At 41.7% G+C, this 23,879-nt stretch overlaps 1 protein-coding gene and 1 long non-coding RNA gene across 7 annotated transcripts in view; one reads left to right on the forward strand and one right to left on the reverse strand.

Moving 5' to 3' along the window:
- Positions 1-11,839, reverse strand: part of ZNF131 (zinc finger protein 131) — a 36,714-nt gene extending 24,875 nt beyond the window's left edge. For 2 of the 6 annotated variants that reach the window (XM_057744101.1, XM_057744052.1), the window contains exons 1-4: positions 10,960-11,184; positions 10,604-10,742; positions 9,544-9,645; positions 2,758-2,902 (exon numbers count right to left, since the gene is read on the reverse strand). In XM_057744101.1, coding sequence (XP_057600084.1) covers positions 2,758-2,902; positions 9,544-9,645; positions 10,604-10,727 — 371 coding nt within the window. In that variant the 5' untranslated portion in view covers positions 10,728-10,742; positions 10,960-11,184. Of the gene's footprint in view, positions 1-2,757; positions 2,903-9,543; positions 9,646-10,603; positions 10,743-10,959; positions 11,185-11,219; positions 11,232-11,641 lie in introns of those variants that run through there. The other 4 variants (XM_057744082.1, XM_057744061.1, XM_057744091.1 and 1 more) reach the window with 4 other exon arrangements.
- LOC130858158 (uncharacterized) lies at positions 11,395-17,487 on the forward strand. Its single transcript, XR_009055006.1, has 2 exons — positions 11,395-11,533; positions 15,348-17,487. It is a non-coding gene; the product is annotated as an uncharacterized LOC130858158 (long non-coding RNA).
- Positions 17,488-23,879: the final 6,392 nt, after the last annotated feature.

The following is a 23,879-nucleotide window of genomic DNA, read 5'->3' on the forward strand; positions in this document are numbered from 1 at the left end:
TAAATGTCCATCAACAGATGGTATATCCATACGATGGAATAACAGTCAGCAATAAAAAGGAACCCACAACAACAGGGATAAACCCCTAAAACATGATGCTGAGTGAAAAAAGTCGAAGATGAAAGACTATACGCCTTAGGAATCCACTTGCGCGACATTCTAAATAAGATAAAGCCACAGTGACAAACCCCAGACCATCGGTTGCCTGGGGCTGTGGATCAGGGTCAACTGCAAAGTTACAAGCACACTTACACTGATGGGACTCTTTCTAGTCTTGATTCTGGTGGTGGCTGCACCACTGTGCGCAGTTAACAAAATTCAAACTGTACCTTAATATGGGTGAGTTGTATTTGTAAAATACATCTCAAAAGGCTGGGGAGGAAAAAATCTGTACGGCAACTGCTGCTTCGTGTAATAAATAACTAGAACCTTCTCATACAGTTTTAAATAAACAATGAAGCAATTTCAGCAAAATAAGGTCCTAGTATTTTTTTTCAGTGCCATTCGAAAAGTGTATACTATATCCCCAAAATACTTGCATATTGCAAATGTGAGAAGAGCCCTACTCACCTTCTGTATCTGCAAAAGTTATACAAAAATCTTCCAGTATAGAGTTGCCTTCACCAGTCAATTTAAACACAGCTACATTATGTAATTTTTATTCCTGAATTGTATAACATTATACACCACCAATTAGAAACAGCCAATGTGTAATACTGCTATCTTCCTGAAGAACTCTTCAGAGTATACTGAGTGCCTAACTGGTTCATGAAACAATTCAACATGCTACTATATTTCTATTGAAAAGCGCTGATGGTTATTATAAGGATCCCAGTCTTATAATAATACATGTTCTAAAAGGTTCTAAATAAGCCTAGGAAAACAGCTGTACCCAGCTGTTCTTACCCAGTGATAGACACATGAACTCAATTAAATGCCTACCAAATCTGACCTGGGCCATTGTCACAGAATATGTTCCAATGTTCTGCTACTCAGGACCGTAGTGAGATGCGACTCGCTACCACGAGCAGCAAAGGGACCACACAGAACATGTTTTCAGAAAGTTCTCATATAGGATTTAACCACAAATCTGATGTTGCCCCATGCATATATATTCCCTTAGCCTACCTCCATTTTGAGAAGGTATGGCCTAATCAAATATATATCCTCAACACACCTCTATTTTGCTATCTGTCTTAGCTCTTTCTGCACAATACTGGCCTACTTTTAATGGGCATGCACCCATCCATCCTTTCGTAAATGTTTACTGCACATCTACCATGTGCCAGGCACTAATCAGAGAAAATATACACACCAAGCTCTTGTCAGAAAAGTCTAATTTTGAACTCTGTCACCAAACTAACTAAAAGCTCACTAGGATAAACAGTATTTCTGGACAACTACAGTTCAATTATTTCTTCATTATTCTAAGTTGTATCTTTTGACTGAACCACACCAGTGAGTTAGACGAAATCATTTTGCCCCATGTGAAAGTGATTTTACCAAGTTGCATTTTTAGTGTTATACCAATGACCTATATTGAGGGTCGTAAGAAACAGAGCCAGAAGATAATAACAGCAATTCACATATAGAGTACTACGTGCCAAACTCCATGCTAAGCACTTTACATTCACTCATTCATTCAACCCTCACAAATAATCCTATGTAGAAAGTACCATTACTATCCCACTTGACAGATAAGGAAACTTAGCAGCTGATAGGAGGTGGAATAACTTCATTAAGGCCACACAGTGACAGAGCTGGGATATTACTGAGGCAGCCTGACTCCGGAGCTCTTGTTCTTAGTCACTATACTACAATGCCACTATACATTATGTAAGATGTTGAAGTCTTTCTTCATTATATTGCTTAATGTTTTCCTAATAACGTACTATGAGAAATTGTGTGTTTTAAGATCAAGAATGGCTCCTAAACAACTGATTTGTTCTCATAACCATAAATAATGTAACTGAGGTTTTGAATTTTTTTTCCTGTTTCTTTGTATTAGGTGCTTCAGAACTCAGAGCTAGATTTAGCCCATCCAGCAAGCATACAGACTTAAACGGCACACATTTTGGCACACATTTCTAACTTCACTGATTATCACCTCCACCTGGCCTATTTCTTATATCTTCACCAATTTCCTCAATTATTATTTTTTTAAACAGTACCATGTTAAGCTTTGTACGCCAAGCCCTTTTTATTTTATTATTTTTTTTTTTTTGTGGCACACGGGCTTAGTTGCTCCGCGGCACGTGGGATCTTCCTGGAGCTGGGATCGAACCCGTGACCTCTGCATTGGCAGGCGGATTCTTAACCCCTGCGCCACCTAGGAAGCCCCCAAGCCCTTTTTAGAATAAGTCTTGGTACAATTAACAACTTGAATCCACAGAATAGTTTATAGGAACCCAGAGAACTACTTAAAAGATGCCTAGTTCTCCTTTCATTAGAAACAAAAGATCTACTTTAGTTAATATTAGCAGTTTCTACATAAGCACAAGAAATCAAGTGTGAGGGAAAGAACAATCAGTAACCAGTAGAACTTTATAGATCCTTAAATACATATTCTTAAATTTCAAAACTACACTTGTTTATGGCATGACACATACGATAAATTCTTGACTAACACGACTGAATATAACTATCTGCGCCTCACTAAGGCAATCAGTTCTTTATGGCATGACAACAAATTCTCCACTAACAGGGTGAACATGACAATGTAACTATTTGTGCCTCTTTAAGGAAATAAGTAATTACCTGACTTCAAGGGCTTTGATAGCTTCTAGCATTTGTAGAAACTCTGCTGCTTTCCATACATCATTGGCTTCTTCTTCTCCTTGTATCATTAATTTTGCTGTATATGTGAACTCAATCAAATGGCGAAAGGCCATTTTACTAACACCTGTAAAAAAGACATGCATTAACATGTATTCATGTTGATTCAATCTTATCACATTTAGTAAAGAAAAAAAAAAAAAAGAAGCCCAGTATTTGGAAATTGATTAGCATTTGTCATTTTGGAAGATAACTTCCTGGCAGAATTCTCATTTACCGTATAATAATAATGTAGCCAAGTTTAGCACTAACTAGCAAACCGCTTTAAGATCTTTCCCAAAGATTTCCTAAGGCTCTTACAGAACAGTAAAATCTATCACTCAGATACATGACTGGGCTAACTATTACATCAGACATGCTATGTTTCCTTCCAGGGACCTCTGTGTCAACTCAGCTCCAAAATCATCAATAGCTTTCCACAGCTTAGCAAATAAAGTTCAGTACCACTCTGCCTTTATTTCAAGGTCCTTCACATTATTTTTCTACTTACCACTACTTTCAAATTTTAAACTATATCAAATTCACACTATATACTGATCCTCAAACAAACCATTCACTTCCTAAGAACTTCCTTACCTTTCTTAACACCCTCCTTCCTGAATGCTTAATCTTTATCTCTGGACAAATCCTACCACCCGTGAAGGCCCAATTTTAATGCCACATCTTTAATGAACCTTCTTTAATACTTCCCTCAGGCTGAACTCTGTACCTGGTCTGATAGTTAAAATTCATGGACAACTCTTGACTGTAAGCTACTTGAGGGAAATTTGTCTCTACACCCACCTCACAGTATCTAAACACAATGCTTCCTAAAATGCAGGCACAACAAAGTAGGTATTGGTATAAATGAATAAAGGCTAAAGTCACTTTCAGAATTAACCTTCCGCAATCCCAAGCTTTCTTTGCAAGTTTTGTGTTTAAATTTTGGCCCCAAATGATACTCTATCTCTTTATGCTCTTCAATGGTATATAATATTGTTTCAGTCTACTAATTACTAATGCAAGGCTATAAAAAGCTACTGACAGGAACAAAGAGAAAACTTGTTTTTACAGATTTTTTTTAACACTAAGAAATGCCCAAGACCAAACTGCACAAAATATGCACAATTACAAATACAAAACGGGAATTTCCTGGTGGTCCAGTGGTTAGGGCTCCACGCTTTCACTGCTGAGGGCACCGGTTCAATCCCTGGTCAGGGCACTAAGATCCCATAAGCCGCTCGGAGCATCCAAAGAAGAAAAAAATATATATATATTTTTACGTTCTTCCCATGCACTTTATATACCTGAATGTGGCCTTCAGGACAACAGTAAGAATACTATACTGGTGGAATATCAACTATCCTCTATTTGTGTTAGGAAAAAATATCATTTGGGAAGTCAGCTTTCACGTTTGAGTCCAGGCTTTCCATGACCTGCACAACCTGTGGCAAGTCAGAACCTCTGAGTCTCAAAAAAAGTCATCTTCGACATGCCTGAAAACAATCTGAATATTAAGAAGCACCACAAAATACAATGTAATATGAACAAGTTACATGCTACCAAATAAGCAAACTAAAAGTAACTGGATTCACTGAAGGCTAATTTTATTTGGGTCCTCTAATCTTTTTTCTTCTGGTTGTCTTTTAACCATGTTATTCTTTATTATATGAAAGTTGCCTGAGGAATAGACAACTAGATTTTGCTGGTTTTTTTTTTTTTTAAGGTGTTTTAACCAAACATTTAAAAGTGCAACAGAAATCTTTCCTAAAAACAATGTGTAAATTTTTCCTGAAGCAGAATGAGATTTTGATTTTTAATCAAACACACATATGTATGCCAACTATATATATCAGGTAGGACTCTAAACACTACAAATTATCAACTGACTTAATCCTCATAATCCTATGAAGTACTATCATAATCCCCATTTTACAGACGAGGAAACTGAGGCACAGAGAAGTTAAGTTGCGGAAGTCACATTAAGTGATAAAATTAGAATCACACCCAGATGGTCTGACTCCAAAGTCCATGATAAAGATTCTTAAATAGGATGATGGTAGGAAACATTTCTGCTTGGAAGAGTTTGAATACCCATGTCTCATTCACCACAGGACTGCAATCTCTTACCCATATTTCCAAAGTCCCCCAAATCTCTTAAAACCAGAAGTTTCCCCATAAATTTGGCAGCAAAATTTGATCTGAACTGACATGAGGCTATTTATAAACTTTATCCCACGTAGAGTAAATATTAATAAGCTACACTGCTTACTAATAATACACTGGATTATTACTATTTGGTTATAGGATATTGCCCCAGACCCCACTGGGAGTATTACATAATACACATGGTATTACCTTAGAAAATTCTAAAAATTAGTAATTTCCAGAAGTATGTGGCCTCCAAGGATTTGTGGACTTAGTTACCAATCTTGGTTAATCAGAATCACCTGCAGACTTAAGCATGGGTCCCTGATCTCCAGAATCAAAACTGGGATAGGGAACTGTTTTTTACAAGCATCCTAGGTGCTTCTTTCGTGGCCAGTCCAACAGTGGTCCTATGAATAAACTACTGACCTGACTAGCTAATAGGAACCAAACTTACAACACCTGCCCAGGTAAGGGAAGGGTTGGTAGATGATGTACAGCTGCAAAAATATTTTATACTCTATCAGGGCTAGTTTGGGAACTTCCAAATTTCAGCCCATTTTCTCATTCCATACTTCTTTCATAATACAAGTATGCAGGTGAATAGTTTTTCTAAGGAAGTATCTAAGAAAAATGTTAATATAAACACCATAACCTGAGGAATTTTTCCACTTAGGAAGAGGCAAAAGGGGGCGGGGGGGGGGGGTTTGGAATTTCTCTAGTCTAGCAGAATTCCTTAACTGGTGGAAAATTCCTACTTACATAGGATGTATAAACACATGCTTGGATGTTTTGTCCTTGATATTAGGGGCTAAAATTTTGGACACGATGGTAGAGCTGCTGTTTGAGAGAAACTAGGTGCTTACAGATCTGTGGTTTCAGGAAAAGTAAAGAATGGATTTGGAAAATTGGAGGCTCAGGTTAGGAGAAGGCTGTTATGTTCTGCACAAGGCAATGAGTATCTGTTGAAGATTTTATGTGGTGCGACTTCAAGTCAGAAAGCTGAGCTGGGATGCAACTGGCTTTGAGGACAACAATTTTGACTTAAATCAAACGTGAACCTGTAGTCCTAAGCAAAGGTAACTTACTTCACCAGGGACTGAGAAAATAGGGAGAGAGCTGGCTCGGCTTGCATCTAATGACAGTCTATACTCAGAGCATATTGCAGCTTAAATTCTTTTTATATACATTTGCTTTTACAAAACCCTATAAGGCAGCGGTTCTCAACAATGACTGCATAGTGGACTTGTCCTAGGGCAGTGCTGCCCTAACTTTGCTGTACAAAGGAATCATCTGAGGATTTTGTTCTGATTCAGTAGGTCTAGGATGGAGCCTGAGAGTCTACAGTTCTAACAAGCTCCCAGGTGATGCCCATGCATTACTGGTCCTCAGACCACACCTTGAATAACAAGGACCTAGAGAACTTTTAAATACAGATGTTTGGATCTCACCCCTCAAAGACTGATTTAACTGGTCTAGAGAAAGAGCCTAGGTATTGGTACTTGCAAAAGCTCCCCTGGTGGTTCTAATGCGTGGCTGAAGATGAGAACCATCACTATTTTACAGATAGGAGCTCCAGTTCTAGCTAGGAGGAAGAAAGCATACTCTACCATACCTTGCCTATTGATTACAACTAAAAATCCTGAATAGAATACATAAAGCAAATATACAAGGACTGTGAAGAAAAAACAGAAGCAGAGACTAGGGAGAGAAATCAGAACTCAAAGACCAGCAGTGAGTATCTTGGTTTTATATTTTTCCTCCCACATATCACAGCTTGAGAACAGCCCAACTCCCATAACTGGGTAGTAGGTACAGACAGAAAAAGCTCCAAGAGAAATTCTTTCTGGCTAGAGAACCAGGAAAGGGGATGGAGAGTGTGTGGAGGTGGGGAAAAATAACTGGGTTTTATTCCTCTCTCAGTCCTTCCTCAAGACAAGCCCCAGTTCTGATGCTGCACATCTACGGCTAGTTGCCACCAAGCAGGCACCTAAACTCTAAGAAAAAGTTCTCTCTGGCTGAGAACTAGGAAAGAGCATGGAGAGAATTCTTGTTATTTTCTTCCCTCACTATTTTATCCAGGAAATGGATTCCACTGCAGAAAATGTGCTGCTAGACAGCACAGGGAGGCTAAACCCCCAGTTTTGCAGCCAGATGACCAGGAAAGGGAGCTCTGGGGAGCTAAAGTAATGAGAAAATCAGCAGGGGGCGCTGGAGAAAGGTCTTTTAAATCTGTGTATGCAGTCGAGCGCACCACCTAGCTGCACACGTGCAAAAATGATGTGAGGTGGCACAGCAAAGGCTTTGAGAATTAAAGCCTAGGTGTGGACTACCACCCAGGAAGGCACACCTGGGACCTGAACAGAATAACAGAGATTTTGAAAACTAAATTGGAATTGAATCCACAGCCCACACAAGGCAGCCTGAGTCTAATTAGGCTGACTGTCTGCTAAAACAAAATAAACCAAAATCAAAATAATAACAAAAACCAAAGGCATTCTCCAGAGGATTCTAACAGTACACCAAAACATGACATTCAAAATGCCCATGACATAATCCAAAATTACCTGACATATTTTGCAGATTAAAAGAGAAAAAAGGAAGCTAAGATGTCCAACATTACACAACTGACAGGCAGTGAAGCTGGGACTACAAGTCAGGTTTTCTAAGTGCGTGCCCAGGGCTTTCTCTACAGCTAGGTGACCTAGCCAGATAGTACAGCAATTCCAAAGTTAAGGGCTTAAGAAGACATTGAGCCAAACTGATTCTTTAAACCTGAATCTGACAAATAACAAAAACAGACTGTTTTTACATTTTTCTTTCTTACTTTCTATAGTTTAAATACTGAAAGTTGTGTGTCCTGTACTATAATCGACACGGCACATCAGTAGTATGAGATAATCCCAGAAGAAAAGACCCTACCTCACCAAGCAGGTCAGTACTGCATGCTCCACCAGCAATAGTATTCTAACCTGGGCCACTTATCTTCTGACTTAAGATTCTGCTCAGAAGTTGACTCCTCTATAAAATCCTTCCTCTCTCTAAAGCAGACTAAACCACTCATCCTCCCTCCTCAGTGACACCATTCTGCAATAAAATTCTCTGCAACGTTTTTTGCACTCCTTAACCTGTTACTTATCCATGATTAAACTTGAAAATTCTCTAAGGGTTGTCTTATTAATCGATTCTCATTTCCTGGGTCTGGCACAGTATATTACAATAGATATTAAATCTGATAAATAGCCCCAGCTTATTAAGCGTTGACAATGCACCAAACACTACGGCAGGCACTCTGCATGCTATTTCAATTAATCATTAGTACAAGCTTATTAACCAAGCTTATAAGCTGAAAAGCTTATCACTTTTCAGATGAAAAGGCAAACATGCAATTGAGGTAAGGTAACCTGCCTGGGGTCTGAGTACCTCAGGTGAAGAAATGGGAGAAACTTTGCCTTGTAATAGAAACAAATACCACCTAGGCTGCTGGATTCTCACTTTAGTAAGCTTTAAGGATTTCCATTATGCCTGTGCTCTGTCCACCACAGATAATCAAAAGATAATCTATCTATAGATAACCAGCTAGAATGCTAGACAAGCTGAACTATCAAAATAAGAGGATACTCTTAACTCTACATTTTCTTTACTCCCTAGGCACCAAATTTTTCCAAGGGAATACTGTTTCTAGGCAACCCATTCATAACAGAGAGTATATACACACTGAAAGAGATACAAAACCAAAACTTAAGAACCCTGTATTTAAGTAGGAAAGCTGATTTATTTCCTACAGTTTTGGATTGGGGGGTAGGGGGCCAGCTATTGTAGTAGCAGAAAACAAAAGCATGAGAATTAATAGCACAAACTGAATTCCTTGCTAGCTGGGCAACGTTAGTCAGGTAATCTTCTAAAGCCTGTTCCCTGATTTGTAAACTGGAAATAAAACCACTTACTTCAAAGGACTGCTGTGAACCTCAGAAAATGCACACAAACTACACAGCATAATACCTGGCACTTGCTGGGTCATAATTACAAAAAGTCAAACAAGTATGAAAATTCCTATTTTAATAAAATATCTAGATGAGCCCTCCTATCCTAGACTTTCTATAGCCCCTAGAACAACTTCTGAATGCTACTTCAGTTAATCTTTCCTAGCCTTTTCCATATTATGACAGACCACTTCACACTGTGCATGCCATGCTGCTAATAGAGAGGCCTGCAGCATCTCAGCCAGTCTGAAACTTTCAAACTGGTCAAAACATACGCGTACTAAAAAGTGAATAAGATGGAAATTCACTTTTTAATACGCGTTTTCCAAAGACAGTGACCACTGGTTTGGGCAATTAAAAAGACTCCTTTAAAAGACCAACAAATACCATTTAACATAAGAGTTTTTCCTGAAAAATCACTTTACCAAGCACGTTACTAACAGTAAGAATTCTCAGGTGTCAAAAGAACAATTTATCCAGTCACCTAACAGGAACCATTGATGCCTGTTTCCCATAGTATCTTGCTAAATTAACTGTCTAAAACTTCTTCATCAAATTATAAAGTTTGCTAAATATTGTATTTAAAACAAGCATTTACCTTCTATCTCCACCAAAGGTTCCTGAGTAAACTCCTGAAAAAATTTGTAGAAGAACTTGCTGCAAGCAGCCAAAACAGCCTTGTGGGCCTTAAAATGGTGTCCTAAAGAAAAAACAAAACAAAATCGTCACATTCACAAAAATCAAATATAAAACTGTAAAACAAGTTAGAATATGAAAGTAAAATAGATCTTTCTTAATTATAAAACTACATTCTGGGCCGCTATCTTGACAGATTTAAGTCTCAATTAGACACGAAACCAGATCTTTACCTCAAGGGCCTCATAAAGTCAGTTTTATAAAGGCCACCTTTACAACATTTCAGGAAGTACCACTTAAGTCAAAGGCACATCCTATTCACTTGAAACTGCTAAACATATACACAACCCAAAAGATTTCTTCTCATTTAAAAAGAGAAAAAAAGCCATAGAAAAAGCACCAAGCTGGATGTGTCTGCCATGGAAAACATTTTAGCATGCCTAATATTTGGAAACAACCTACAGCAAACCTATAATAATAAAGAAAAGCTTGCCTTAAGAAGTCTAAACAGAAAAGAAATACCCAAGCTGGATGTGCCTCCAGTCTAATGACAACTCCTAAGACTGGTAAATACCCCATTTTATGTTGGGGGTTACCAAAGGGACTACCAGTGCTGAGAAGGAATCTCTCACATTTTCCCTCCAAGACCATTTGGGAAACTAGAAAGAATCAACACTTCCCTGACTTCTCAGAGCTGCTTATCGGCAGAAATCTACTAACCAAACATGTAGAGACAACCTCCCTATCCCCGCGCCATCCTCTCGCACTCAAGTGTGCAACGGGAACACTTCAAAAGGCTGCACGAGGTGAACATGCCACGACTGTGCTGAAAGCCTGACGATCCTTCTGCAGCACTGGCGTCCGCGCGAAGGGGCGCTGAGAAGTGCCCTCGGGTCCCAGCGCACACCCTCCGCAGACTCGCGATAGGGAGTCCGCAGCAGCGGGCTCCGGCAGGCGCGCGGGGGCAGGGGAACCAAGACCCACCGCCGCATACTCGCGCCTCGGCCCAGGAGCCTACCCACCGTCCACAATCAGGGTGATGTCAGTGAACCGGTCCTGCTCTCGCTGCTCATTCAATCGGTCCAGGATCATCTTATGATGCTCAGGGAACTCCTGGAGGCATTCCATCGTCTCCTCGGCCTCCATGGCCGGCGGGCTGCTCTACAAAAGAGGAGCATGATAACGAACACCCATGAGCTCGGGCGGAGGAACAAAACCCCGAAAGCGTAAAGCAACAAAACACCAAACCCCGGCAACGTGAAAAGAAGGGGGGAGGGCGAGGCGAGAGGAGAGGAAGGCGAGGAAAGAAAGAAAGGCGAGCCGGGCGGCCGCCGCGCCGCGGGGGCCGGAGCCGCGGCCGCGGGACTCCGAGCCTGACCTAGTTGGAGCCGGGAGACGCGAGCTGGAGCGGGGTGGGCGCCGCGCCGGAGGCTCCGGGCGCCGGGGCGCGCGAGTCCGGCAGGGGAGGAGACCCGACCGCCGCCGCGGCCCCCTAACGGCCCGCCAAGCGCTTCGGCCCGGCCCTGGCTCCCGCCGCCCCGGGACCCGGTCCGGCCCGCGGCCCGCAACGCCTCCCGGGTCGCCTCTCCCTCCCGCGCCCTCCCTCTCCTCCCCCGCCCCGACCGGGCCGGCACTCACTCAGGGAAGGAGGGGCGGCCCGGGCCTGCGCGTCACGCACGCCGACGTGTAGCGTCACCGCGTCGGGCTCCGGCGGACGCGGACGCCGAGCGAGCGCCCTCTGCGGCGCGGGAGGGCCCGCCCCGCCCCGCCCCGCCCCGCCCCGCCCCCGCCCCCCGGCCGCAGGGAGGAGCCCGTCGCCGGCGTTTGGCGCCCGCGCAGCCTAGGCCGCTCGCGCCGGAGAGGAAGTCCGGCCGCGGCGGGGCTGGGCCGGCTCGGGGCCTGGCTCCGTCGGGGAGCGCTCCACCCCCCCACCCGCGCGCCGGATCCCAGGGGTGAGCGCCTCCAGCCCGGACCGCGGAGCACGCTCGCCGCCGGCTGCGGGCGCGGCCGCGGCCCCCGCGCGCCGCCTTCCCGCGCGGGGCCTGGGTCGGCCGCCTCACCTGGCTCACGGTCCTCCCTCCGTCCCTCCCGTCCCGGCAGCCTTGACGTCTCCGCTCTGCTCTCTCGGGGCGCCCCTCGCCCCGCACGCTTCCCCGCCGCGGAGCAGCGCCGCGCGCGCCATCGCCTCGCGAGCCCGGGGCGCTCCGTCCGCGGGGGTCGGGCCGGCGCTCGTGCGCTCGCTGCGGGAGCCGGGCCGCGGCGGCCACGGGCGCGAGCACGCTCCGGCCGCCCGGGTTCTGCCTCGCGGGCGCCCGCCCTCTCCGTGCGCGGCGGGCGGCGCGCGTTCGCGGGGCTCGGGGCCTGGCGCCGCTGGCGCGGGGGACGGCGGGCGCGGTCGCTGCGGCTCTCGGTTCCCCAGCCCCCGCGCTGACCGCGGCCGGCGGCCCCGCGACCCGCCTCCCGTGACCGGGTCCGTCCTTCGTTCCTCCGAAGACGGCTTTCTGAGGGCGAGGCCGTCGAGACGGACGTATTCTTCTGGGGGTTGGGGCAGAACCTGCATGGCTGTCCGCAGGGTCAGTGGCGTCGTTATTCCCACAGGCGTTTATTGAGCGCCAGCGTTGTGCGAGACGCGGCTTAAGCGACCGGACTTCCAGTGTGAGCGCGGCGTACGTGGTTTCTGCCTTCCCAGTCTCAGTGGGGTGCAGTAAATCGACATTCGGAGCAGGGAGTTGCCTGCGTGCTGACTGCTGCGTGTTGTGAGATGTGAAGAACAGGATGATCTGGAGGTCGGGGAAAACTAGTGAGCTATGCGAAGCGATATGAAGCCTGAGTGTTCTTAGCCGAGAACGTTACAGCATTCCGGGAACTGAAGGCATGTTGCTGGGCAAGACCCACAGGGGCCTTGTAAACCGTGTGAAAGATGTTAGACTTTCTTGTGATCACAAAGGGAAATCTTGCAGGGTGAGCAGGATAGTGACATCGTAAATTTTACTTTTTAAAGAGAATTCTATGGAGAATGGATTAAATGGGACCACATAAAAGCAGTAGAGACCAGTTGCGAGGCTGTTAGTAATCTAAATGAAACCGTGGCGGTGAGTGGGATTAGAACACTGATAGAGGGAATTGCTTGGTGGTCCCGTGGTTAGGACTCAGAGCTTCTACTGGAGGGATTCCATCCCTGGTCAGGGGAACTAAGCTCCTGCAAGCCGTGTGGTGCAGGCAAAATAAAAAGACAACGAAGGCACTTTATATATGGATGAAAGAGAGAGCTAACCTTAGAGATTTGGAACAATTTCGCATAAGGTGGATATTGAAGCCGTGAAAATAGGTGTGTGTTTTAGGAGAATCTGCAAGGATGAGAGACTAGCAGCTTGTAGGTTAAATTGGACTGCTGGTGTTTTAATATTATCATCATTATTATTCAGAGTGTTTTTAAGATGAGGAAATTCCACCTAAAAACAGGTGTATCTTGGAAATTCCAGTCTAAATGGCTACTTTCCTATAAATTAGCAATTGGATTAAGCCAAATGGAGATTGCCATCTCTAAATGGGATTTGAACTACCCAGTTCACCATAGCCCCCATCTCTTTTAGTGTCTTAGACCCAGTGCCTATCATTCATTTTTACCTGCCTTTTTCTTAAAGCATTTGAATTTGGACCCTTTTGGCCTTGTAGGGTCAGAATGGAAGAGGGTGTAGGACTTTATCCCTGAGAAGTATCAACGTTTATGGGTTTAATAGGAAAAAAAGAACCTGAAAGGACAGTACGGCAGCTGGAGAAAGGAGGAAAACCAGAGGAGTATGACATCAAGGAAGTCAATGTTTTAGAAGAGAGGGTATGATCAGCATTGCCAAATGCTACAAAGTGCTCAAGTAAAATAAACAATAGGAATGTTCCATGGGGGGTGGGGACATCTAGGGATAAATAAGTAGGTTAAGGAATAACTAGGAAAATAAATTGAGTTGACAATGATAGAACTCTCATTAAAAAATGACAGAGGATAGAAAGGAGTACCTGCAGAGGGTGATAGGTCAAGCCAGTTTTAGTTTTTGTGTTTTGGGATGGGAGAGATTTAACTTAAATGCTGATAGAGAAGAATCCAGCAGAGGAAGATGATAAAAATACAGGAGGAAAAGGGGCTAACTGTGCAAGAGAAGAAGAGACGGAAGAAGATGAAGTTGAAAGGTTAGGTGAATGAATCAGCCTTAGATAAGAAGAAGAACAGCTGTTAGCACTGAAAGGATTAATAGATTGGGCACTCTTAGGAGTGTAGATTTGCTTTCAAGAGGTTGAGAAAATTCCTGTCTAACTGAAAACCTCTATTTTCTCTATGAAATAAGTGGCCAGCTCATCTACTAAAAGCCAGGGTTAGGAGAAGAGGGGGGGGGGGGGGTGTGTGTGCACAGGCTAGGGAGGAAAAGTTTGAGATTAGGAGATGTGTTAGTTATTTGAAGCTGTGTAACAAATTGCCCCAACATGTAGTGGCTTAAAACAATGTTGTTATTTCACAGTTCCTGTGGGTTTATGACTATCACTGAGCCCGGGTTTCCAGGGTCTCTCACAAGTTTCCAATCAAGATGTTAGGTGGGCTGCTGTCATCTCAAAGCTTGGCTGGGGCAGGATCTGCTTCCAAGGTTGCTTATGTGGCTGTTGATAGAAGTCAGTTTCCCCTGGGCTATCAGACGGAGGACTTCAGCTTTCATTACACCACCTCCCTCAGTTTGGGGCTCACCACAGGAATTGACAGCTAGATTCTATTAAAGCAAGATAGAACAGGCAAGACCGAAGCCTAACTCTTACTGCAGCCTAATCTCCGAAGTGACATTCCATCACTCTTCTGTTTCCTGTTTATAAGAAGCAAGTCACCAGGTGCAGCTCACAGTCAAAGGAAAGTAATTATACAATGGTAGAACTACAGGCATACCTCAGAGATACTGCAGTTTCAGTTCTAGACTTCCACAATGAAGGGAGTATCACAATAAAATGAGTCACACAAATTTTTTGCTTTCCTAGTGCAAACAAAAGTTATGTTTACAGTACACTGTAGTCTACTAAGTGTGCAATAGCATTATGTCTAAGAAAACAATGTACATACCTTAATTAAAAAATAACTTTATTGCTTTAAAAATACTGACCATCATGGGACAATGCACAGGGTTGCCACAAACCTTCAGGGTATAAAAAACAATATCTGTGAAGTGCAATTAAGCAAAGTGCAATTAAGCAAAGATCACGGAGGCATGATGTTTGGGAGCAATCTTAGGAGCTGCCTACCACAGAACAGAATGGAAAGATTTCAAATGGATCTTGGACATAATAGGATCACAGAAACATCAACAGGAGCTGGCAGAAGTTGGTGACCTCATATTTGTACGGTAGCAGTCTGTCAGACATCGTGATTTCCTCCAGAAGCGTTTAGTAATCAGGTACCTGCAAAGATAATAAGGATGAAGGCATAAGAATGAAGTTAGTGTTAAAACACAATTCTTTGTGGTGCAGATTTTGTGTCAGTTAATGATAAACAGGTTTATAGATGTTCTCTGGAGTTAAAATGGATTCTTCAAGGAGAGTTGACAAACTAAGGGTAGTTCTGGCTACCATATTCCTGCATATGTTTCAAAGCAACATTGGGAAGGAGATAGCCTTGAGGTTAAGAGTTTGGTTTGAAAGATAGCCTGGGCTGAAGTCAGTTCAACTTAATAGCGGGGTGACTTTGGGCAAATTGCTTAACTTCATTAACCTTCCATTTCCTCATCTTTAAAATAGTGTTGTTCCTCAGAATGGGAGAAGATACTTGCCAATGAAGCAACTGACAAAGGATTAATCTCCAAAATATATAAGCAGCTCATGCAGCTTAATACCAAAAGAGCAAATAACCCAATCCACAAATGGGCGGAAGGCCTAAATAGGCATTTCTCCAAAGAAGACATGCAGATGGCTAACAAACACATGAAAAGATGCTCAGCATCACTAATCATTAGGAAAATGCAAGTCAAAGCCACAGTGAGGTATCACCTCACAAAGGTCAGAATGGCCATCATCAAAAAATCTAGAAACAACAAATGTTGGAGAGGGTATGGAGAAAAGGGAACTCTCCTGCACTGTTGGTGGGAATGTAAGTTGGTACAGCCACTGTGGAAAACAGTATGGAGGTTCCTTAAAAAACTAAAAGTGGAACTACCATGTGATCCAGTAATCCCATTCCTGGGCATATACCCAGAGAAAACCATAATTCAAAAAGAAACGTACCATAATGTTCATTGCAGCACTATTTACAATAGCCAGGACATGGAAGCAACCTAAATGCCTATCAACAGATGAATGGATAAGGAAGATGTGGCACATATATACAATGAAATATTACTCAGCCATAAAAAGGAATGAAATTGAGCTATATGTAATGAGGTGGATAGACCTAGAGTCTGTCATACAGAGCGAAGTGAGCCAGAAAGAGAAAAACAAATATTGTATATTAACACATATGCGGACTATAGAAAAATGGTACAAATCAACCAGTTTACAGGGCAGAAATAGAGACAGATGTAGAGAACAAACATATGGACACCAAGTGTGGAAAGCAGGGAGGGTTGGGGGGGAATGAGTTGGGAGATTGGGATACCAAATAGTACACTCCAAATATATGCAGTTTATTGTCTGTTAACTGTATCTCAATAAAAGTTCTTAAAAAATAAAAAAACCCAACAAATACCGTATGCTAACTCATATATGGAATCTAAAAAAATGGTACTGATGAACTCAGTGACAGGTTAAGAATAAAGATGCAGTTGCAGAGAATGGACTGGAGGACACAGGGTTGGGGGTGGGGCCAAGGGGAAGCTGGGACGAAGTGAGAGAGTAGCTTTGACATGTATACACCACCAACTGTAAAATAGATAGCTAGTGGGAAGTTGCTGTATAACAAAGGGAGATCAACCTGATGATGGTGATGCCTTAGAGGGCCAGGACAGGGAGGGTAGGAGGGAGCCGCGGGAGGGAGGAGATATGGGGATATATGTATAAATACAGCTGATTCGCTTTGGTGTACCTCAAAAACTGGTACAAGAGTGTAAAGCAATTATATACCAATAAAGAGCTTTAAAAAAATAAAATAGTGTTGTTATTGGAAGCAAATGAGATAATACATGGGAAGCACCTACATTAGTACCTGATACATAGTGAGCTTTCATTACATGGTCTTCATTGTTATGCCCCAGTATAAGGTTTATATTCTGTTTGCTACCTGCTAAAATTTTTAGAAAGCTATTTATGGACATCCCTAGTGGCACAGTGATTAAGAATCCATCTGCCAATGCAGGGGACACAGGTTTGAGCCCTAGTTTGGGAAGATCCCACATGCCATGGAGCAACAAAGCCTGGGTGTCACAACTACTGAGCCCACGTGCTGCAACTACTGAAGTCCGCAAGCCTAGAGCCCGTGCTTCACAAGAGAAGCCACCACACTGAGAAGCCTGAGCACCACAGCGAAGAGTAGCCCCCGGACTCCACAACTAGAGAAAGCCCGCACACAGCAATGAAGACTCCAAAATTTATTTTAAAAGAAAGCTGTGTTAAAAAAACAACTATATAGATGTGTGAGTATAGGCATAGCAAAAAGTGAATTAAAAATGTATCAAAATGTTAAAACTATCTTTTGTTGGTGGAGTAATAGACTGTTTTTCTCTTCTTTCTTACAAGGTTCAGTATTTTATAAATATTTTACACAAAGAATGTGTTATTATTAAATGTAAGCTCCATAAAGACTGATATATTTTTTGTTGTTATGTATTTGAAGTGCCCAGAATAGTCTTACATATAGTAGATGCTTAATAAATAATTTTAAATGAATCTTTATAATGTAAAAAATAAAATGAAAAGGAATAAATGTATTAAAATTCCATTTCTTGCCCTTCTTGGATTGTGTCTTATTTTAATATAATCTTTATCCCTTCCTTCAGACTACCTGTGGCTAGAGTGGTCAGCAGTGGCCATACCTGCACAAGTCATCCCTGGCTCTTGATTTTTCTTCTGCTCAACTTTAAAAGGATTTGCCTTCTATTCTTGCCTTTCACCTCTCCCAGCAGATATTTCTAGGAAGAATGATACAAAAGGAGTTTTCAGAAAAGTGGCACCAGCATCATAGCGGAATAAGATGCCCCTTGCTTTTGTCTGCCCCATCAACAACATTAATTTGCCATCTGTTTACAGACAGAGGTGCCTTTGTGGCAGCTGTGGGATCTAGCTCCACATGCCAGGGGACCTAGGAGAAGTCTTGCCCACCGGTGCATCAGGTAATATGCATTTAGACTTTGATCCTGGCTATGGACCCTGCAGTGTTCCATGATCCATCTCCAGCTTCCCTTGGCTGTGGCCCAGGAGCCCCTGGAAAGCGCTGTCTTAGAAAATCACCCATGGATGACAAGAGCCTCCAGGCTTCCAGAGAAGTTTTAGCACATTGCTGGAGGGACACACACACACACACACACACACACACACACACACACACGTTTAGATGCATCAAAGGGGGAAAGAAAACAGCTTGACTTTAGTTGTATCACCCCTCCTCCAAAGCAGCACAGTAAGGCCAAGAGAGGTCTTCTTGGTCTATGATCTTTCTTACATTAAAATAAGATACGCTGAGGCTTTTCTGGTGGTGCAGTGATTAAGAATCCATCTGCCAATGCAGGGGACACAGGTTAGATCCCTGGTCTGGGAAGATCCCACATGCCGTGGAGCAACTAAGCCCATGTGCCACAACTACTGACCCTGTGCTCTAGAGCCCCTGAACCACAACTATTGAACCTATGTGCCACAACTACTGAAGCCCACACACGTAGAGCCTGTGCTCCGCAACAAGAGAAGCCACCGCAGTGAGAAGCCTGAGCACCACAACAAAGAGTAACCCCACTCTTCACAACTATTGAAAGCCTGTGTGCAGCAACGAAGAACCAATGCAGCCAATAAGTGAATAAATACATTTATTTGAAAAAAAAAAAGGTACACTGCTTTCCCAGCTCTGCAAGATGCTGACAAAGAGGCCCTCTCCCGCTGCGGCAGCACGATCTAGCTTTGGCAGATGGCTAGTGAGCATGTGCATAAAGCCTGCCCAACTGTGCAAGCCAGAGAGTGTGCCCAAACTTGAGCTTGAGCACCACCTTTGGGAAAACAAAAGAGAAGCAGTCAGCCCTAGGCCAGGTTCATTGCAGAATCCAGAGAAGGCATACAAGCTTAAGAATTCTGCCACAAGAGGGAGCAAGAAGAGTGGAGTAGGTGTACCTATAGCCTGTCTGAGTAGCCTCAGAATCTCTAGGAGGGCTGACAGAAGCCATTTTTCTCCCAAAGGCAGTTAGTAAAGCCTGGAGGAGGTGATTGCTATTTCAAATGAGAAGAAATGATGCAAAACTTCAAGGAACATGAAAAGTCAAGGAGTAACATGAAAGCAAACAACACACTAGGAAAGATAAGTGTATAGTCAAATTCAGAATACCCTAACACTATAATATGGTGCTGTGTTAACCACTTAACTCTAGTATAAAGGTTAAAGGATAAAAGTGTTAGAAATAACTATAGTACAATAATTTGTATAAATACACAGTATAACAAGAGGTAAATTGTGATATCAAAAACGTTAAAGGGGGTAGTAAAAGGGTAGTTTTTGTATGCAATCTGTTATGTGGTTATCAGCATAAAACACTGTTCTATCTCTAAGATGTTTTATGTAAACCTCCTGGTAACCAGAAAGCAAAAACCTACAGCAGATTCTCAAAAGATAAAGAGAAGTGAATCAAACCATACCACTACAGAAAATCACCAATTCACAAAGGAAGGCAGCAAGAGACGAAGAAAGGAACAAGGAAATTACGAAACAGCCATTAAACAATTAATAAGATTGCATTAGCAAGTTCTTACCTATTAATAATTCTCTATTTGTAAATGAGTTAAATTCTCCAATAGAAAGACACAGAGTGGCTTGATGGATTAGAAAAAACAAGAACCAACTATATGCTGCCTAGAAGATACTTCAGATCAAATAACACACATAAGCTCAAAGTGAAGGGTGGAAAAAGATATTTGATACAAATGGAAACCAAAAGAGAGCAAGGCTAGCTATAGTTGTATCATACAAAATAGATGTAAAGCCAAAAATGAGCATGAGAGACAAAGAGGGTTGTTATATAATCATGAAGGGGTCAATTCACGAAGAAAATATAACATTCAGCATATATGCACCTAAACATATTATTCAAATACTAACACATCTGAAGGGAGAAATGGACAACAATTCAGTAATAGTAGTAGTCTTCAATACTCCACTTTCAACAATGGAGGGATCCTCCAGAGAGAAAATCAGCAAAGAAACGTTAGACTTGAACTATACTTTATACTGGATGAAGCTAACAGACATATACAGAACACTCCATCCAACACATTCTTCTATCTGGAGCATTCTCCAGGACAGATCGTATCATAGGTCACAGCACAAGTGTTAACAAATTTAAGAAGATTGACATCATACCAAGTATTTCCTGATCACAATGGAATAACCCTAGTTATCAATAACAGGATGACAAGTGCAAAATTAACAAATATCTAGAAGTTAAGCAACATACTACTGAACAACCAATGGGTCAAAGAAGAAATCAAAAGAGAAATAAAAAATATCTTGAAACAAACTGAAATAGAAACACAATATACCAAGAATATGAAAAAGAATGTATATATATGTATAACTGCATCACTCTGCTGTGTGGTAGAAATTAATAAAGCATTGTAAATCAATTATACTTCAATTAAATAAATTTTTAAAAAAGAAAGAAGCAGAATATACCAAAATATATGGGGTGCAGCAAAAGCAGTTCTAAGAGGAAAGTCTATAGTAATAAATGCCTACATTAAGAAAAAAGAAAGATCTCCAGTAAGCACTCTAACTGTACAGCTTAAGGCACTAGAAAAAAAAAGAACAAACTAAGCCCAAAGTAAGCAAACAAAGGAAATAAAGAACAGAGCAGAAAGAATGAAATAGAGACCACAAAAACAAAAGCTCAAGGAAACTAGGAGCTGTTGTGTTTTTTTTTTTTTTGAAGAGATAAACTAAATTGACAGACTTTAAACCAGACTAAGAAAAAATGACAGAAGAATCAAATTTGTTAAAAAAAACCCCAGAAATGGAAGAAGAGACATTACAACTGATACCACAGAGATATAAATGATCATAAGAAACTAACACGAACACCAAAAACTGGATATCCTAGAAGAAATGGAAAATTTCTAGAAACATACATCCTACCAAGAATGAATCATGAAAAAATAGAAAATCTGAATAGACTGATAATGAGTAAGAAGATTAAATCAGTAATCAAAAACCTGCCCCAAAAGTCAAGCCCAGGACCAGATGGTTTTACTGGTGAATTCTACCAAACATTTAAAGAATAATTAACAGAAATCCTTCATAACTCTTCCAAAAAAATCTAAGAGAAGGGAACATATCCGAACTCATTTTATGAGGTCAGTTTTACCCTGATACCAAAGCCAGATAAGGACACTGTAAGAAAAAAAAACTATAGGCCAATATCTGTGATGAATGCAAATGCAAAAATTCTCAACAAAATTCTAGCAAACTGAATTCAGCAGCACAGTAAATGGCTCTTGCACTATGATCAAATAGGCTTTAACCCTGGAATATAAGGAGGGTTTAACACACACAGATCAAAAAGTGTGACACACCACATTAATATAAGAAAAGAAGAAATTATTTAAATGATAATTATTTAAATATTTTAACAGCTTCATAAAAGTAATTTAATAAAATACAGCATCTTTTTATCATTAAAAACTCTCAACAAGTTTGGTATAGAAGGAACATACACCAACATAATAAAGGTCATATATGACAAGCTATGCTAATATCATACTCAATGGTGAAAGGTAGAAAGTTTTTCCTGTAAGATTAGGAACAAGACAAGGTGCCAACTTTCACCACTTCTATAAACATAGTGCTGGAAATCCTAGCCACAGCAATCAGGCAAAACAAACAAAAACAACAACATCAAAAAATCCAAACAGGAAAGTTAGAATAATAGTGTCTTTGTCTGCAGATGGTATGATTTTATATAATCCCAAACACTCCACCAAAAAATCGTTAGAACTCATCTACAAATTCAGTAAAGTTGCAGAGGATTAAAAATCAACCTACAGAAATCAATTGTGTTTCTATATACTAACAACAAATTATCTGAAACAGAAATAAAGGAGGGACTTCCCTGGTGATGCAGTGGTTAAGAATCTGCCTGCCAATGCAGGGGACACCAGTTTGATCCCTGGTCCAGGAAGATCCCACATGCCACGGAGCAACTAAGCCTGTGTGCCACATCTACTGAGACCACATGCTGCAACTACAGAAGCCCACTCACCTGGAGCCCATGCTCCACAGCAAGAGAAGCCACTGCAATGAGAAGCCCATGCACCAAAACGAAGAGTAGCCCTGCTTGCCACAACTAGAGAAAGCCTGAGCAGAGCAACGAAGGCTCATTGCAGCCAAAAATTTAAAATTAAATTAAATTTTTAAAAAAGAAATAAAGGAAACAATCCCATTAACAATAGCATCAGGGACTCCCCTGGTGGCAAAGTGGTTAAGAATTCACCTGCCAATGCAGGGGACATGGGTTCTATCTCTGTTCCAGGAAGATATCACATGCCACAGAGCAACAAAGCCTGTGTGCCACAACGATTGGGTCTGTGCTCTAGAGCCAGTGAGCCACAACTACTGAATTTTGGAATACATTTAACTAAGGCTGAGAAAGATCTGTACACTGAAAACTATAAGACACTGAGGAAAGAAATGGAAAAAGACACAAATAAATGTAAAATAGCCCATGTTCGTGGATCAGGAGAATTAATATAGGTAAAATGTCCACACTATTCAAAGCCTTCTATAGATTCAGTGCAATCCCTATTAAAATTCATTGACATTTTTCACAAAAACAGAAAAAAGTCCTAAAATTTGTATGGAATCATAAAAGACCCAAATAGCAAAGCAATCCTGAGAAAGAAGAACAAAGTTAGAGGCATCACACCTCCTGATTTCAAACTATACTACAAAGATATATAACCAGAACTGTATGGTACTGGCATAAAAGTAGACCAATGGAAGAGAATTGAGAGCCCAGAAATAAACTCAAGCATGTACAGTCAACTAATACTTGACAAGGGAGCCAAAAATACTCAATGGGGAAAGGATAGTCTCTTCAATAAATGGTGTTGGGAAAACTAGATAACCAGTTTAAGAAAAGTGAAATTGGATCCTTATCTTACTTACACCACTCTCAAAATTAACTCAAAATGGATTAAAGACTTAAACAGAAAACCTGAAACCTCAAAATTTCTAGAGGAAACATAGGGGAAATCTCCTTAACATTGGTCTTGCCAATGATATTGTGAATAAGACACCAGAAGCTCAAGCAACAAAAACAAAAATTAATAAGTGGGGTTATAGTAAACAAAATGCTTCTGCACAGCAAAGGAAACAACCAACAACATGGAAAGATAAGCTATAGAATGTGAGAAAATATTTGTAAATCATATAGCTTATAAGGGGCTAGTATCCAAATACATAAAGAACTCATAGCACAATAGCAAAAAAATAATTAATTAAAAAATGGTCAGAGGAACTGAATAGACATTCTTTTCTAAAGAAGACATACAAATGGCCAACAGGTACAGGAAAAGATGCCAACATCACTAATTATGAGCGAAATGTACATCAAAACCACGATGGGGGCTTCCCTGGTGGTGCAGTTGTTAAGAATTCTCCTGCCAATGCAGGGGACACAGGTTCAAGCCCTGGTCCGAGAAGATCCCACATGCTGCGGAACAACTAAGCCTGTGAGCAACAACTACTGAGCCCACGTGCCGCAACTACTGAAGCCCACGTGCCTAGAGCCTGTGTTCTGCAACAAGAGAAGCCACTGCAATAAGAAGCCTGTGCACTGAAATAAAGAGTAGCCCCTGCTCACCACAGCTAGAGAAAGCCCGTGTGCAGCAATGAAGACCCAATGCAGCCAATAAATGAAAATAAACAAACAAGTAAATAAATAATAGTATACATTTAAAACCAGAAAACAAAAAAACCACAATGGGATATGACTTCACACTTGTTAGAATGGTTATCACCAAAAAGACAAGAGGTAACAAGTGTTGGTGAGGATGTGGATGTGCACTGTTGATGGGAATGTAAATTGGTGCAGCCGCTATGGAAATAGTATGGAGGTTCCTCAAAAAATTAAAAATGGGATCATCATATGA

This window comes from Hippopotamus amphibius, chromosome 1 (genome assembly GCF_030028045.1).
Source record: "Hippopotamus amphibius kiboko isolate mHipAmp2 chromosome 1, mHipAmp2.hap2, whole genome shotgun sequence".
Lineage (NCBI taxonomy): Eukaryota > Metazoa > Chordata > Mammalia > Artiodactyla > Hippopotamidae > Hippopotamus > Hippopotamus amphibius.